We start from the raw sequence: 16213 nt of genomic DNA, 5'->3' as shown, positions 1-16213 counted from the left end.
ATTACCGGTGCTTAGGATATCATTCTTATATATATAATTGGTGAATAAGTAAACAGTAGGCCCCATGTATTTAATGATTCATCAATTAAATGCTTAGAAGATCATTCCGATATATATATCTATATCAAAAGTTCCTAATGTTTTGCATAAAACAGAAAATTAACACTTCTCCTGTCCTAACAAAATACGTCATCACACAAATAAAAGTACTAATACATCAGTTCTACCCACACGTATAGGATTGGATTCAATAAATTCTTCTGTCAAATTTCAAGAGACTCTTTTCCCCCTTTCTTTCATCATCTTAATCTCTTATCATATTTTGATATTGAATTGCTAGAAGGCGGCAAATGCAATTGGAGGATAAATCTTTCGTTCTTCAGTAAATCCCAATTTTAAATTCTTTGAGCGCTGCATGCAAAATAAAAATGAAAGAAACCAGAAACTATATACTGATTCTTACTAAAAGAAAAACAACAAAGCAAGTAGAGAAGTGCGAAAAAACAATCATGATCAACCTGTGTAACTGGTTAATTCAAGAGGGAATCCAACAATCATATAAAAGCACAAACAAGGCATTCGTTAGCATCTAACCATGTTTCAGAGAAATTCGCTGATAGTAAGGCACAGTAAGGTAACACACAGAGTTGGACTAGGTGCTAAGGATGGAAAAATACAATATATAGGCTGTATATTTCAACTCTTTCCATTTAACAACATAATTGAAATCAGATTTCAAAGGAACCATTGGCCTCACCATATTACTGTGGCATTCTCCTTCAGTTCAGCATTTGTAGCCTATGATATATTCAAGTGAGTATAACAAAATTCATATTTCACAATCAAGTTCAGAAACTCAGGATGATCAGACATGCCACCCTTTCAGCACATCCATAATGAAGTAAACATGGAATGGTAAGTGGTAACCAAATCAAAAGATAGGCATTGCTCTCGAAATAGTTTTCATACCATCTAGCCACGCAAGGTAAACGATATCTCTGTCTTGCAGTTTCCACACCTTACAACCCTTTGTTTGTCATTTCTCTGGCACTGGTGACGCAGGTTAGACTTGACCTCAGTCCCCAGTCAAATCCCGAACCAAAAAAGGTCAGAATGGAAAAATAAAAAAACAACCTTTAAGTATTAAATATTCAAAAAGAAAATTACGTTCTCATCATAATTCTTTGACCCTGATCTTTGATGAATTCTCTGAGTTATCATTATTGTCTCAAAGTGAATATCTTCCTTCTCCACTAGTTTCTACCTCATCCACTTTCTTCTCCCCTTCTTCTCCGTCCTCTTTCTTCTTCCCATCTTCTCAATCCTCATCATTCAACCCGCTTTCTTCCTCACTTTTTCTTCTGACTTTCCTCTTTCCCATTTTTCTCTTCCACCACTTTCCTCAAATTTTGCACTCTTCCTCTCTCTTTGGACCTCTATTCCGTTTTCCTTTCCTCTTCCTCTTCCTCTTCGGACTCAAAACTATCTTCATTCAGCTGTTCAAGCTTCTTAATTGCCAACTGTTAAGACTTCATCATTGATGCCCTTCAGTTAAAAATACCCCTGTTCCTTTTTCCTCAGCATCACTTGCCCCATTTTTCTATTCCTCTTTTTTCATCCAAATTTCAATTTCCCTTTCCCTTTCCCTTTCCCTTTCCCTTTATCTCCCTTTTTTCTTCCCCTCAGACCTGGCTTCTTCTCTCAGCTTTCAACCTCTTCTTTTTTGTCATTCTCCACACCATCATTTTCTTCAATCTTTCCCATTAACTTCTTGATTTCTCTCTTCCCCATTTGCCAATGCACTCCTTGCAATGCCCTCCTCTGAAAACCTTCCCCCCCGGACATGAGGATGGTTGCTGCTAATTAATCCAAGGATGTTGGTGTAAGTATTATGCCCTAGGTCCAATCAGCTTTGGATATAAATACTTTTATATAATTAATGCAATTAAATGACAGATCTATTATTTAATTAATAGACAATTAAATAAATAATAGAGTCCGTAAATTCAAATATTTGTAATTTGTTAATCACAAGGAGTTGTGATTGTGAGATACAAATTACATCTAATTGAATCTTAAATCATCCGTGATCGTAAGTAATAACGAGATACGGATATCGTTATTACGGATAGACCATCGCGTATGGCATTTCTTACTTGTGAAGTAAGTAGCCGATCTCACTAGTTAAAGTATGGTGACACTTAAATGAACACGTGGATGTTTTGTTATAGAACAAAACATTGGAGACCCGTCGAGAGATTCCACATGGATAACTATCTGAGTATCAGTGGTTAATCTCTAACGTTCGATAGTGGAATTGGTCATTTGATTTGAGGTCATCATGGTACCTTATATGAGGACAATCATACTTTGGCGATATTGGATGTTGCTCTAAAAAGGGCAGCTAATACGACATCGTTCGGGTACGTCAAGAATCGTATGAAGGTTGTGATTGATCAATAAAGGATTCGTCACTTTTAGATAGTAGGAGATTATGATCTGCGTTTCATTCAATTAAGTCGATGATGAAATCATTGGCCAATGTGTGCTCATAAGTCGAAAAAAGAGTTTTCGACTTATATTGACTTAATAGTGGAGTGAAAGATATGATCGATGATCGAGATTGACACAATTCTATATCTCGTAATTGATCAGATCATATTGACGAAGGGATTATAATTTCACGGTAAACGAACGAATTTGGTTTTGTCTTACCACGTGACATTTCCCATCACATGTATTGCCCTGACACATTGCTAGATGTCAAACAGGGACGGCGAGTGTGAATTGACGATAAATTAAAAGGGTGTTTTAATTTATCAATTTTGATTAGATCAAAATAATATTTCACGTCGTTAGGCATCGTGGTCGGGAACCTAATGGGTCGCACACAAAAGAGAATTGGAAGATTGCAAATTGTCAATTGGTTAATTTAACAATTGTTAGATAAATTAATTAATTTGATTTGTTATTTATATTTTCGAATTAATTAATTGAATTAATTAATTCACGGGCCGGGTTTAATTAATTGGATTAATTAAATATTGGACCGGATCGGGCCGAACCCGTTTGGGTTTATATAAATACATAGCTAGGGTTTGAGGTCTAAATGGTTTTTTCATTATTTCTTGCTGGCACAAGAGAAAACCCTAGAAACTGCAATCTTATTCTCTGTGTGAATCACCGTTGGAGGCTGGACAATTGGACAGCTGTGGTGGCGAATCAAGGTTGATGGAACGAAAAGAAAAGCAAAAGGATTGCAGAATTTTTCAAAGGTACAATCCTTATCACAATTTCTATCTAAACACAAAGGCGATTCTTGGTGGGAATGAAAAATTATTTTAAATTCCGCTGTACATGTATAAGTAGATTCCCAACAGTAGGTTGGTTTGTAACACAAAATAATAATAATAATAATAATAAATAAATAAATAAAGAGTTGGGGCCGAGAATGCAATGCGGTTCGAAGCTTGAGAAAGATGACTGTGACTTACCCTAATTATTATAGCTGCATTTCAACAAAGGCCAAATAAGAGACCGCATTGATATCACAAATAGAATCATCATTTTTATATTTCATCTTCTCCAAATTTCATACATCCAATTACGTTAATATGTAGAAAATCTTACACCCACGATCATAATATAAACTACGCTAATATTGCTTCTTCTAATAAATAAATAAATAAATAAAGAGTTGGGGCCGAGAATGCAATGAGGTTCGAAGCTTGAGAAAGATGACTGTGACTTACCCTAATTATTATAGCTGCATTTCAACAAAGGCCAAATAAGAGACCGCATTGATATCACAAATAGAATAATCATTTTTATATTGCATCTTCTCCATATTTCATACATCCAATTACGTTAATATGTAGAAAATCTTACACCCACGATCATAATATAAACTACGCTAACATTGCTTCTTCTATGAAAGAAGCTCAGTTGGACAGTATCAGATTGAGATGATAAAACATGCTATTTGAGATATGATCAAAAGCTCACAGTTTTGAAACAGCCTTATGACTATCATTACAATCAGTATCTCCAACCGTCTCATCGGAACTTAAAGCCGCCATCACATCAGCAAAAACGGTCTTCCTGTTCTCTGCATACACTTTTCCATCCCAATTCCTTTTCGCCAGCTCCATCCCCAGCCTCGCCGCGGCCTCCACTGTCTCCTCCGCGCTATCATGTGCGGAGTCCACAATTCCCCACTCCACCGCCATCTCCGCTTTGATTTTGGCGGCTTTTAAAATCACCTCCCTCCACACCTTTGGGGACGCGATTTTGCTTTTCACTATTTGCATAAACCAAGTAGGTATTTTCATCCGGATGTCGAGCTCGCTCATGTAGAGGAAGCCTCGGTCCTTGCGCATTACGATATAGTCGTGGCTTAGGACTAGAGCGAAGCCCGCAGCGGAAGCGTGGCCGGTGACGGCGGCGATGGTGGGCATAGGAAAGGATATGAACTCGGAGACTAAACACCGCAACTTCTTAGACATCAACTTGGATCGTGTTTGAGCTTGGACTTGGACCGGATCTGGATCTGAAAAAGCCCATGAGAGGTCGTAGCCATTGGAGAAGAACTTGCCCTGGGCGGTAGTGATAAGGGCAGTGGGTCCCATAGACTCCGATTCAATCTTGGCCCGGTGGAGTGCGGCCCGGATGGAGTCGATCAGAATCGGGTTAAGCCGGTGCTCATCATTTCCGGTTATCGTTAGGATAAAGAGACCATCACGTTTCTCAAGAGTACACATCTCTCCTCTCCCTCTCTCACATCCAAAAGACCGAGATAGAGAGGAATAACCTTGGCTGGCTTGCGAATTCAGTTGCGCTACGTACAATTAGAATTGACAATTTCGATTACACATTGGACGAGGTTCGCGTTGTATAAAAAAATCGTGAATCTTTCCTTCTGTGAGTACATTGTCAATCGAAATTGTTAATCCTAATTGTACAAGAAAAATAATTTTTGTGAATTTACGCTGGTATGACAAAATGGGTTATTCCGAAGAATATTTTATCGAAACGATCATGCTAATTCAAACTCAAATTTAAATATGACACATGTTAAAGTATGATTGGACAGTTTGAAAAATTAAAACAAAAACATTCAATCATTTTCTGACACAACATTCTGTATCTTTACTCCTCTGTTTTTAACCCTAAACAAGTGACTTTATTCCAATTGAAAAACAAATCTCAACTTGACAAAATGGACATAGCCTATATGTTTGGTGAAGTTAAAGTTAATAATTAATTTTATTTACGAATTTTTTATTCATATATCTTATCATCTTCGATTAAAATCTATTAAAATTTTGATTTTTAATCCCACAAAATAGAAGTTTAATAGCATTCAAAGTCAAAGAAATATATTTAGGAAAAATTGCAACATTTTACTCAATCTATTAACCCAATAATAAACGGGTTATCATTCTTTATTTTACATTTTTGTTTGCAGCTTATTATTTTCATAGAACCATAGTCTTCATCACGAGGTAGGGGTGATCACAGTTCAATTTGGCAATTCGTGCTATATTTTCAAATCAAATTATTTCATGTGATTAAAATTTTTTCAAACCAAACCAAGCCATTTTATTTTTCGAACCAAACCAAACAAAATCATAATTTGTGGGTTTGTTCGATTTTAATCCGCGGTTTAGTTATCGACATTATAGTAATATTTAATATAAATTAACATATAAGTTTAAATGAGAATTAATAATGTTAAATGTTAAATTACATCTATATTTACCATGAAATCAGTGAATAAATTATTTTTCAAAGTTGGTTGCTAAAAAATGTTAATGGAACAAATACAACTTTCTTCATTTTTATTTACCTTTTCTTGTTTGACTTTCAAATCATCACACAGCGATTGTAAAGGTAGATCACATTTTGCTATTATAGTTGGGTTAAAACTCTTTTCATTTTGGTAGTAAGATGTTAAATAAGGATTGAACATGACATACTTAAATGTACAAAGATTAATAGGGTTTAGGCTTATAGGGAATTAACAAATTTCATTCTCTAACTACTTTATAAAAATAGAAGGTAGTAGTAATAGTTAGGGAATTTTAACATTTTCACACAATCAATACGCTATGTCCTTCGTTCTTTCCAAACCACAAACAAATTCATTAATCATCTAGGCTCACGAACAATCATTTTTTTTTTATCCAAACTACAACTTAAAAGTGTATAATAAGTTAAAAAATAACAAATAAAAGAAAGAACAACGAAAAAATTGTTTGAATGAGAATCTAAAACTTATCAAAAGAGAAAAGAGAAAGAGACGATTCAAGTAAAAATTAGAATACTAATATGCAAAAGGCGACTAACAATTTATATTAGCAATGATTGAAAAGCATCACATGCTTGGGAAATGAAAATTTTTATTAGGATTTTTGAAGTTTTGGACACGATATGCTGTTGTAGTTTTGTTAAATTATGATTTGTATTGTGAAAATATATGTTTTGTTTTATTTCATATGATTTGGGAATAATTTTAATTTAGTTTAGATATCGGATGAAGACATGTATTGTGAACTTGTTAAACCATGAGCTAATAATAATGAACTTAATTTATTTTCTATGATTATTTCAATGGGCTAGTTGTAATTTGTATTGTTAAATTGGTATTTTTCTAGAAAAATAGAATCTGTGAAATTTATAAGTTAATAAAATTAATGTTTTAATTAAAAAATTTAAAAACGATTCGGTTCGATTTTTGTACAGTTTTGGAAATCAAAATTTAAACCAAACCATTTTGAAACAGTTTAATTCGATTTGAGGAAAAAAATTGCGAGTCCACGTGTACCCGAATCAACGTTTCAAATCAACGATTCCGATTAGATTTGCGGTTTTGCAATTTTTTGTGCAACCCTACCACGAGGCACATATTATGTTTATTTGGAGACAAAATTGTCATGAACCAGTCCCTTCTTAGTTTTTACCCTTCGTTGTAAAATATGATTAAATGCATTGTGAGTAACTCAAATGTGAGAGTAGAGGTACACATAGGTCACTCATATTCAATTTGGTGCAATCAAATCAATCAACATTGAATTTGATTGAGATCTAGTCACTCATAGTCAATTTGATGCAATCAATCCACCAAACTTTGATTTGCTTGCAAATTTTGTTATTGAATAAATTGCCGCGTCAATTTAACTATCGTTATATGATGATTTGGACACTAAAACTAATGTATGCCTACAACACATGTCGATATCTCACAACAATGCAAATCATCCATCTCAAATGATTTTCTTAAAATATCGTATGAACTAAGCACATATTTGCATTTAATCTTTTCACTATTTTTAACTTTCGAACGAACATATTTCATTAGTTAAATTGAAAGTAGTAGACAAAGTGACCTGATTTACAAACAAATTGATATTGGGTGAGTTGATTACACATATTGAAGATGAACAAAATTGAAAATGACTAAATATATATGTCAATTGAAGTTGGATGATATTTGACTGTACAAAATTAAAGACGAGTAGTCTTGATGCACCCTAATCAAGGTTGAATGACCTTTAGTGCATTTTGTTAAGGGATATAATTTCATATCGAACAAAAATGAAAATATAGACCAATTTATAAGATCTTGAACTACTCATTTTAATAAGGTTGATATTTTAAGATGGAACCTAAAGTCTTAAAATGGTATCGAGCCCATTAAGCTTGATTCAAAATGAACACATGAATTTCAAGATTGATCTGCTCAAACAAACCACTATCTTGTGAGGAGTATGTTAAGAGATATAATTTCACGTTGAATAAAGATGAAAATATAGACCAACTTCTAAGATTTTGAATTACTCCTTTTAATAAGATTGACTTTTTAAAATGAAATTTTAAATTTTTAACATTAACCCTTGTCAAATAACATAAAAGCCAAAAAAGAGATGGACAAACAAAATGACACAACTTTTTCCTAATATACAAAATACTTACCGCTATTAATTATTACGGCAATGCATCCCCTAATTTATTATTTACGGGAAATTTATTGCATTTTATTGGACAATAAATCAACTTGTGATTTAACTTCCAAATTTTTTTTTTTCAATAATCGAACTTTTTATTTAACATTGAATTTTCATAACTATTTTAGTTAAATTACTATCACATATATTACTCTTCACATGTGCTAGTAAATTTAATATTGATAAAATTGATGAAATATTGATTGAAAAATTATAAAAATTGTGGCTTCCATAAAATCTCCTCTCACGGTCCCATAAACATATGTTCGTTTTCATTTTCACACACTTTAAAAAAAATACAATTAATATAGTTGAAGACATAATTTTTTTTTATAATTTCTAATATATCCATGCATTAAATATGATTTAAATAGAAGTAATTCATATTTGTTGATAACAAGTCATATTAAAAAATTAATTACATTCTCAATAAGGAGTGATATATAATTTGGAGCAAATAAAAATAAAAAGATTTTTATGGAACGAGGAAGAAGTATGATTAACATTAATTATTTAACCATGACTAACTTTTTCAGTGCTTGTTTAATAGGAATTTTGATAATTAATTTTTTAACCGTTAGAGATAAAGTGAAATAATGAAATAACGATTAAAAAATTAATTTTAATTGGCTTTTAAACTGTAACAAATCATCTCTTAGTTAACTGATGTTTAAGAAAAAAAAAATCTTGACGTTAAATATTGTTCGAAAATAGATGCTAAAATGAATCGTGCCCGCATGACCTCTACAAGCAAGGGGAGCCTATTGTGATACCCACATTACCAGCACCTTCTCTCTCTCTCTCTCTCTCTCTCTCTCTCTCTCCCCATTGTTCCGTTCCTGCAATTCTCTACAATGCATTCCCACGCACACAGGAACAACAAGCAGAATTTCATGAGGAAACTCTGTCCAAATTTCTATCGTGAAGATGGATTGGAGACAGTGCTTGAGGTTCCCATTCCGGAGGAAATGTTCGCCAGTATGGGCAGCAATGTTGCACTCCGGTGGCAGAATATGGCCACGTGGATGAAGGCTCAAACGTCTGACAAATGGTCGTCGCCGATTATTGCTCGCCGTTACAATGAATTGAGTTTTCTTCTTTATTTTGTTGGGTCGCCTCTTATTCCTCTTCAAGTACAGCTTGATCATTCTATCAACCGTCCGATCAAACATTCTTCCATTGTAAGTATTTCTACCATTTTAAATCTCACAAGATGTATTGATTTTGTGAAACTATTTGCCTGTTATGGGGTATATGGCGTTTATGATGTATACTATTTATTCACTTCAAAATCAATTTGAAAGCACTCAGCTGAAAATTAATGGAACAAAGAAAAAAATCTGTCACGATTTGCTATCAAATGATATATTTCCCCCCTTTTTCTCTGTAAAAGTGTCAAGTATGATCCTCCAAGGCGCATGGAGAGAGAGAGATGGGACTTTGTAATACTAGATAGCATGCTAGAAATTAATACTAGTTAGCATTTCTTCACTCCACATCTGCATTTTGAGAAACTCCAGTGCTCTAGAACTCAATTGTGATCAAAAGAGTTCACTATCCACAATCTAGTGCCAAGTTTACTAGAAAATTTGCGTAAAAAGATGGTTCCACTCGCTTTTCCATTTTAGTGCATTTTTATGCAAGAATGGTCCATTATTTTCAGCCATTTTCTTCATATTTTAACAATGAAGACTTCATGGAGGTTACGGAGAATTAAGGGAGGTTTATAGTTTGAGTAAACTACTCCTCCAATGCAATATATAGGTTAGGGGTCGGGTGAGGCAACGTGGGTGATCCATGACTTAATCCAAGAGGACCTGATCTGAGGACCTCCAGTTGATGATTGGAATTTGAATACTTTAATTTTCAAGTGTTCATTTCTCAATAGAGTATATATATTGAATTTGTGAAGGAAGTAAAGTGTAAATTTTTGAGATTTTATGCATCATGTTCCTTGATAGAAATATCTTGAAGAAATCCAAATTTAAAGCTGAGGTGTATGGCTAATCATACAAAAGAGAAAAAAATGGCAAATGATGTAGAAAAAGGTTAAAGCTATGAGCTCGTGCTTCATTTATGCAATTACAATGTTTTCGATCTTAGGGGAAATAATTTATTCCATAGTCTAAAACATTCTCCGCGGGACAAAAAGAACATTGTATATTCCTTCAACAGCGATGAAAATATTTGCTAGAGGACCATGAACATTCTGGCTGAAAATTTGCCCTCTGTACTATTTTGTTTTCTTTCTTTCTTTTTCCCTTTTTCAATATTGAGGCTTGAATCGGGATCAAGTAGAATGATCATTCTGTCAATATCTGAGGTTCCCTACTAACGTTTATATTAAATTACTTCTTCTTTCGATCTTGCGTATTTAGTAATATATCTCAAACATCCCAGGAAGCTTCAACAGCCAAATACATTGTACAACAATACATAGCAGCAACAGGAGGACAAGCAGCAATAAATGCAGTAAACAGCATGTGTGCAATTGGACAGGTAAAAATTAGTGCATCGGATTTTCACCAAGGAGACCAAAGTGTTAAAGTGAGTAACACAGAGGAGAAGGGAGGATTTGTTCTATGGCAGAAGAACCCTGGCTTCTGGAATTTAGAGTTGCTTATCTCAGGATGCAAGGTCATCTCAGGAAGCAATGGCGAAATTTCATGGAGACAATCTTCCAATCAACAGAGGCCAATTTCAAAAGGACCCCCCAGACCTCTTCGCCGGTTTTTACAGGTATTTTTGATTTACATTGAAATTAAATTATAGATACATTAGATGGTTTACCATATTCTTTATCTCAGATACAAATTACAATTTCATTTTTACTTAAGAGTGTTGATAGAATGCATGACTGCCGTCATATGTCCATCTGACCTGTAACCACTGTGCGCAGTACACGCTCCTCATACTCCACTGTGGTTTTGAGAAAGAATTTCTCCGAAGATCGCCTACTAAAACAACTAGCAGTAATAGTAGGGTATAAATCGTATACGCTTGCTTCTGCACTGTCTAAAATGACTGGTGGTCTAGTATTCACGTTTCATGCTCACATGATCAATTTTCAGCTTTGCGGAAGACAAATTATAAGCATGACTTTTACTTTTTCTCAGTCTTCTCTATATATCATTGTCCACACCACCGTTCTAGAAATTAATTTTACCAAATAATTATTTTCATTTTGCAGGGCTTGGATCCTCGATCCACAGCCAACTTGTTCATAGATGCAGTATGCATAGGTGAAAAGATCATAAATGATGAGGATTGCTTCATACTTAAACTCGACGCCAACCAAGCATTACTCGAGGCACAAAGTGGTCCAAAATATGAAATCATCCACCACACAGTATGGGGATACTTCAGCCAAAGATCAGGCCTCATGGTAAAGTTTGAAGATTCCCGGCTTCTTACAGTAAAAACCAACAAGGACGACGGTGATGTATTCTGGGAAACAAGCATGGAATCTGTCATTGAAGACTATAAGTACGTTGACGGAGTAAATATTGCGCATAGTGGAAAGACTTTTGTGACAGTTTTTAGATATGGTGAACAATCTGCAAACCACAAGAGAGAGCTTGAAGAGTCCTGGAAAATCGAAGAGGTAGATTTCAACATTTGGGGTTTGAAAACAGAATTCTTCATGCCACCTTCAGACTTCAAGGAAAAATAACTTCTATTGAGTGACAGTTAAATTTAACTAATGATTGAATTTTCTATTCGGGAATTGGAAATATCTTGCATGAGACAACAATGCATGTACAGATAAATAGAAAGATCGTGTATCTAGTTAATTGAGAGCAATTTTGTTAATCCTGATCTCTTTTCCCTGTTTGACAACCATTTTTACAAAACTTTTTTTTCTCAAATTCATTTTCAACCATACATTCTCACAATAAAATATTCTGCACGTAAATCCAAAATTTTTTCCTACTTCTTAATCACACATTCTCCAAAACGTTAGTACTATTTTTAATGGTTATTAAACAGGGGCTTAGTACATTATCAGCTTTCGATGGCTAATCTAATTTTATGGTTTTTCAAGTTACATTGGTCATAATTGTGCATATAGCTTAAAGCAGCTACTTGTCACGACTAGCTACCGGGGCTTTTGAAAGGACAGGTCCACGACACTATGCTTGCTATGGGTATTCTTGCTGGCTTTCGATCATTTTCTTTTCTGTTTATTTTGTTCATTGTTTTTGCTTGATTGGTGTTGAGGTGATAAAGTGTTGCCCAGTAGGGTCCTTACCTTCAGTGGGCTAGGCCAGGATCAGTGGCCTGTGGCTCGTTTATGGAGTTTGGATAGAAGTCCAGACAGATAGGTTCCTACAAATTCCTACTTACTGCCTACTCTGTCCGTAATAATATTTTTGACGTAGTTAATTACATAAGAGCGTTTTACGCATAATTTTCTGTCAGAAGTAAACTTAATTTCAATGAACATTTACAAGTGCATTCGGTCTCTGCATAAACTCTAATGTCTAAGCTAGATAAGTATTTCTGGAGAGAAAATAAAGAGATCAAGAGTGAACATGCATTTAGCTAGTGTGTAATTTTGTGCTCGTTTATGAGATTATCTTTTCATTTATAGAAGTTAGTGGTAGTAATTTTCATTTGTTTGAATTTCGAGGCTACTTAGCCGACAGTACCGAAGAGTTGGTGCACAGCTAGCAAAAATCTACCTTTTTTTTTTTAAATTAACTTTTTATGATTATATTATTGATAATCAAGCAGAAGGAAGATTATCCAGATAATGGAGATAGAATGGAAATCTTTTGGTTTAGGACATCTATCCGTAGAGAAAAAGGACGTAAAGAATTTATATTTGACATCTATTATGATAATGAACGCCTTGTCTAGTTGGACCTTCTCTTGAAATCTCAAAACTTCTAATTCTATATCCCTATTGGGGCGAGAGTCCATTATTGTTTCGGCTATGCTATTGGATGAGGGGATATCGAATGCAAGGTTATTGACTAGAGTGAATTCGTACTAAAAGGTGCAACTTAATCACCTCATTTCCACGATGAGCTAATGCTTTTAAGGTACTATGACATTACATGCGCGCACTTTGAGATTATCGGATTGATGGTTGAGCTGACAACAATTGAATCATGTACACAGTTCAAGTAAAAAATACGCTAGCTTTAGCTAATGACATGTGATAAGTAATTCAATATATGTCCACAAATAATTTCACTTTCACCGTGAACTCTTTATGTAAATGAGCAAAATAGCTTGAACTTGAGAACCCTCCAAGTTCATTATCTTCACTTATCTTTACATTACTCAAAATTTCATCTTAACAGTCTAAGTTGCTCTTAACTATATAACTTTTGAGTGCAACCAAACGTGATTTGAGAAAACATCAAATGAATCATAAATCTGAGGAATTATTTCTAGTACAATATCCACAAAACATTACATTGATCTGATATGCAAACTACTCTATGATTACATTTTTAAGTTCTAAACCCATTCTTCTAAGAATTTTGGAGCTGGTTCTTTCAAAAGTCTCTGATCCAAATTTCGCCATTTTAACATTCAGGCATCAGATAAATAATAAATTAACTGTTTGCAAGATCCAATTCCTTATTGAAATTCTTAGCAATGACAATAAAGGAGTTGGCACAACCACTGTATCTCCCATCCGTTCTCCACCAAGCATCTTTAAATCAATTCATTGCCACTATCATCTACACCTCGAATTAAGGGAGGGCGATTGGCTGACTTTTTAATCAATACTGTATTAAAGGAGTTGACTTTCATTCAACAAAAGATTGCATCTACTCAAACAAAGTAGGTGAAAAATCACCATAAATTTATTTCTATTCATCTGCTTCCTCTAGCCATTTTATTAAAATTAAGTATCACCTTTTATAATTAAAAAGTAAAATAATGCCACCCTTTTATTAAAATGTATGTCACTTTGATCAAAAAGTGAAGTTTCTCACTCAAAAAGCTGACATAAAAAAAAAGAACACACTAAAAAAGTGATAGAAATTCAAAAAAGACACAAACCACTAATTGAAACATTGAAATTAGTTCAAAGTGACAAGAATATACGAAAAAAAAAATGACAACCACTGTCCCTTGCCTCCGTTCATCACTAAACATCTTTAAGTTAGTTCACCAACAAAACGCTAAGCATCTTTTAAGTCTATTTGCCGTCATGTTTATCTACAAACTTTAATTGAGGTAGGGAGACCGACTGACTTATTAATCAGTACAATATTAAAGTAGTTGACATTCATTCAATAGAAGATTGCATCTACTTTAACAATGTAGTTGCAAAATCACCACAAACTCATTTCTATTTTTCTGCTTCCTTAAGCCATTTTACACAGGGCTCCAATACTTTCACAAAGCTTTTCCTATGTAGCAATGTAAATAAAAATAATTAGGTTAAAGCATGTCAAAACTTAAACACGATTACACGCTAAACATACCCAACGTATTTATCCTACCGATGGAAGATATATGGCACTTCATGAATTTTTCTCACTTGGACAACGAAACAAACAATTAGTAAGCAAAATTGATTTCTTCTATTTTTTAGTTAGCAAGTAGCTATAATTTGTCAAAAGAATTTCCAGCAAAATTTGCAGAACAAAAATAAAAAATCCAGGCAATAAAATTCAATAAGATGAAGAAATGAGATAAAAGACGGGAAGACCTTGAGCGATGTCTGATTTTTGAGAAGAATGTGAAGAGCCCATAGCAGAAAAAGTGAGACGAAATTCAGTTTTCGACTTGTTTGGTGCCCCTAAAGCTAAAGAAAATGGTGGTACAAAATGGGACTTGGATGAAAAGTTGGATAGAAAGGTGAAGAAGCTCCTGCCATGCTATGTGAGGTCAAATGGTGGTATCATTGCAGCAAGATACAATGATGAAAGGTGATGATGTTGGAATCTTCGTTGTTAATGGCCACCATATCACGACCTTTTGCCTGTAAAAACAATTGAGATTGCACCTTCGGCTCGATGGATCCATTCACTAGAATGGAGAGAGCGCGAGAGAGGGGGAATTAAGAGGATTAGGGATTAGTTTTAAAATTAATGAAAAATGTATTATTTTATACTTTGTAATTATTTTTCACATGATTTTTCAAAAGTTTTTCCCATATTTTAATTGTAGATCCATTTTATTTCTTAAAACAAGAATATAAGTTAAATGCACAAGTAATTTGGGTCTCTTGTTTAGATCAATTTTGTTGTTGCTTTTTAAAGGACTGAGACCCAACTCAAAAAACAAGGAAATATTTTTTTGGATTTTGAAATTTTAATTTTTTATTTTATTTTGTGGAAATTACACCCATACAAGTCTTTAAAGATCAGATTTCAAGAATATGGTTTATTCAAAAATCAGGTTTTTAATATCCTCTTACCCCCATCCCATTCATCCAATTAAAATTTAAAACCCTAATTATTTTCTCCCTCTTCTCCTCGTCATTTCTCTGCAGTCTCTCTACAACCGCCGTCTCCAGATTAGAGGAGTTCATCGCTGCCACTGTCATTGGATCACAGTAGCTCTCTCTCTCTCTCTCTCTCTCTTTTCCTCCACATGGTCGTCATTGCTGGAGCACAACGGAGCTCGTCACGGTCTCCCTGTTCTTCCCCTCCTCTTTCTCTATCCATCTCTCTATACTCTTCCTTGCACATGGCAGCGATGTAATTGTAAATTACTATATCAAATTTATTACTTATTTAGAATATTGTCCACTTACGAAATTTTAGCATCGCATATGATACAAAATACTTAAAATTCACCTCTTTATATAAACATAAAACACCACCATGTTCCTACCTAGATTGTTGAAAAGCTTTGGAATCAATCATCATTGGAGAGTGCTTTCCTATTTTATATATGAATAACGTTAGTTATCCCAACTCTGAATAAACTTCAATCTATGTGGAAAAGTCGAGAAACACCTACTTTACTTATGATTTAATAACGCGTTACAATGAAAATAAGCTGGTTTGCGCTTTTCATATATTCACAGCCACATTGTCAGAGGGCATAATATTAATAAGCTTCACTTTTGTCTCTGAAAAAGTAGAGACATTTGCATGTAAAAATGATTTTGTTCCTTTGGATCCCCACCTCAAAGATCATAGGTTTTAACTTTTATACGTTATTTTTTTTTTTTTTTTTTTTTTTTTTGGTTCCAATTTTTTTTTCCCCTTTTTTTATAAAACCAAAAA

General features: G+C 34.0%; 2 protein-coding genes across 2 annotated transcripts; one reads left to right on the top strand and one right to left on the bottom strand.

Annotated features, from left to right (window-relative positions):
• Window positions 1-3810: 3810 nt before the first annotated feature.
• LOC111401079 (enoyl-CoA delta isomerase 1, peroxisomal) lies at window positions 3811-4849 on the bottom strand. Its single transcript, XM_023028623.1, has one exon. It carries the CDS (start codon window positions 4758-4760, stop codon window positions 4002-4004), a length of 759 nt encoding a protein of 252 aa, XP_022884391.1. The 5' UTR covers window positions 4761-4849; the 3' UTR covers window positions 3811-4001.
• Window positions 4850-8818: 3969 nt separating this feature from the next.
• On the top strand, window positions 8819-11727 carry LOC111402626. The gene is made up of 3 exons (XM_023031000.1): window positions 8819-9187; window positions 10407-10745; window positions 11197-11727. Exons 1-3 carry the CDS (start codon window positions 8861-8863, stop codon window positions 11677-11679), a joined length of 1149 nt encoding a protein of 382 aa, XP_022886768.1. The 5' UTR covers window positions 8819-8860; the 3' UTR covers window positions 11680-11727.
• The last annotated feature ends 4486 nt before the right edge of the window (window positions 11728-16213 follow it).

Source organism: Olea europaea, chromosome 10, assembly GCF_002742605.1.
Source record: "Olea europaea var. sylvestris chromosome 10, O_europaea_v1, whole genome shotgun sequence".
Taxonomy (NCBI): Eukaryota; Viridiplantae; Streptophyta; class Magnoliopsida; order Lamiales; family Oleaceae; genus Olea; species Olea europaea.
Note: the sequence above shows the minus strand (reverse complement) of the source record. Positions and strands in the feature narration are given on the sequence as shown.

Bases quoted from the DNA above. Each gene is read 5' to 3' on its own strand.
- LOC111401079 (XM_023028623.1), bottom strand. From the start codon at position 4,760: ATGTGTACTCTTGAGAAACGTGATGGTCTCTTTATCCTAACGATAACC.
- LOC111402626 (XM_023031000.1), top strand. From the start codon at position 8,861: ATGCATTCCCACGCACACAGGAACAACAAGCAGAATTTCATGAGGAAA. The intron at 9,188-10,406 runs GTAAGTATTTCT...CAAACATCCCAG, and splicing joins CGATCAAACATTCTTCCATT to GAAGCTTCAACAGCCAAATA. The intron at 10,746-11,196 runs GTATTTTTGATT...TTCATTTTGCAG, and splicing joins CTCTTCGCCGGTTTTTACAG to GGCTTGGATCCTCGATCCAC.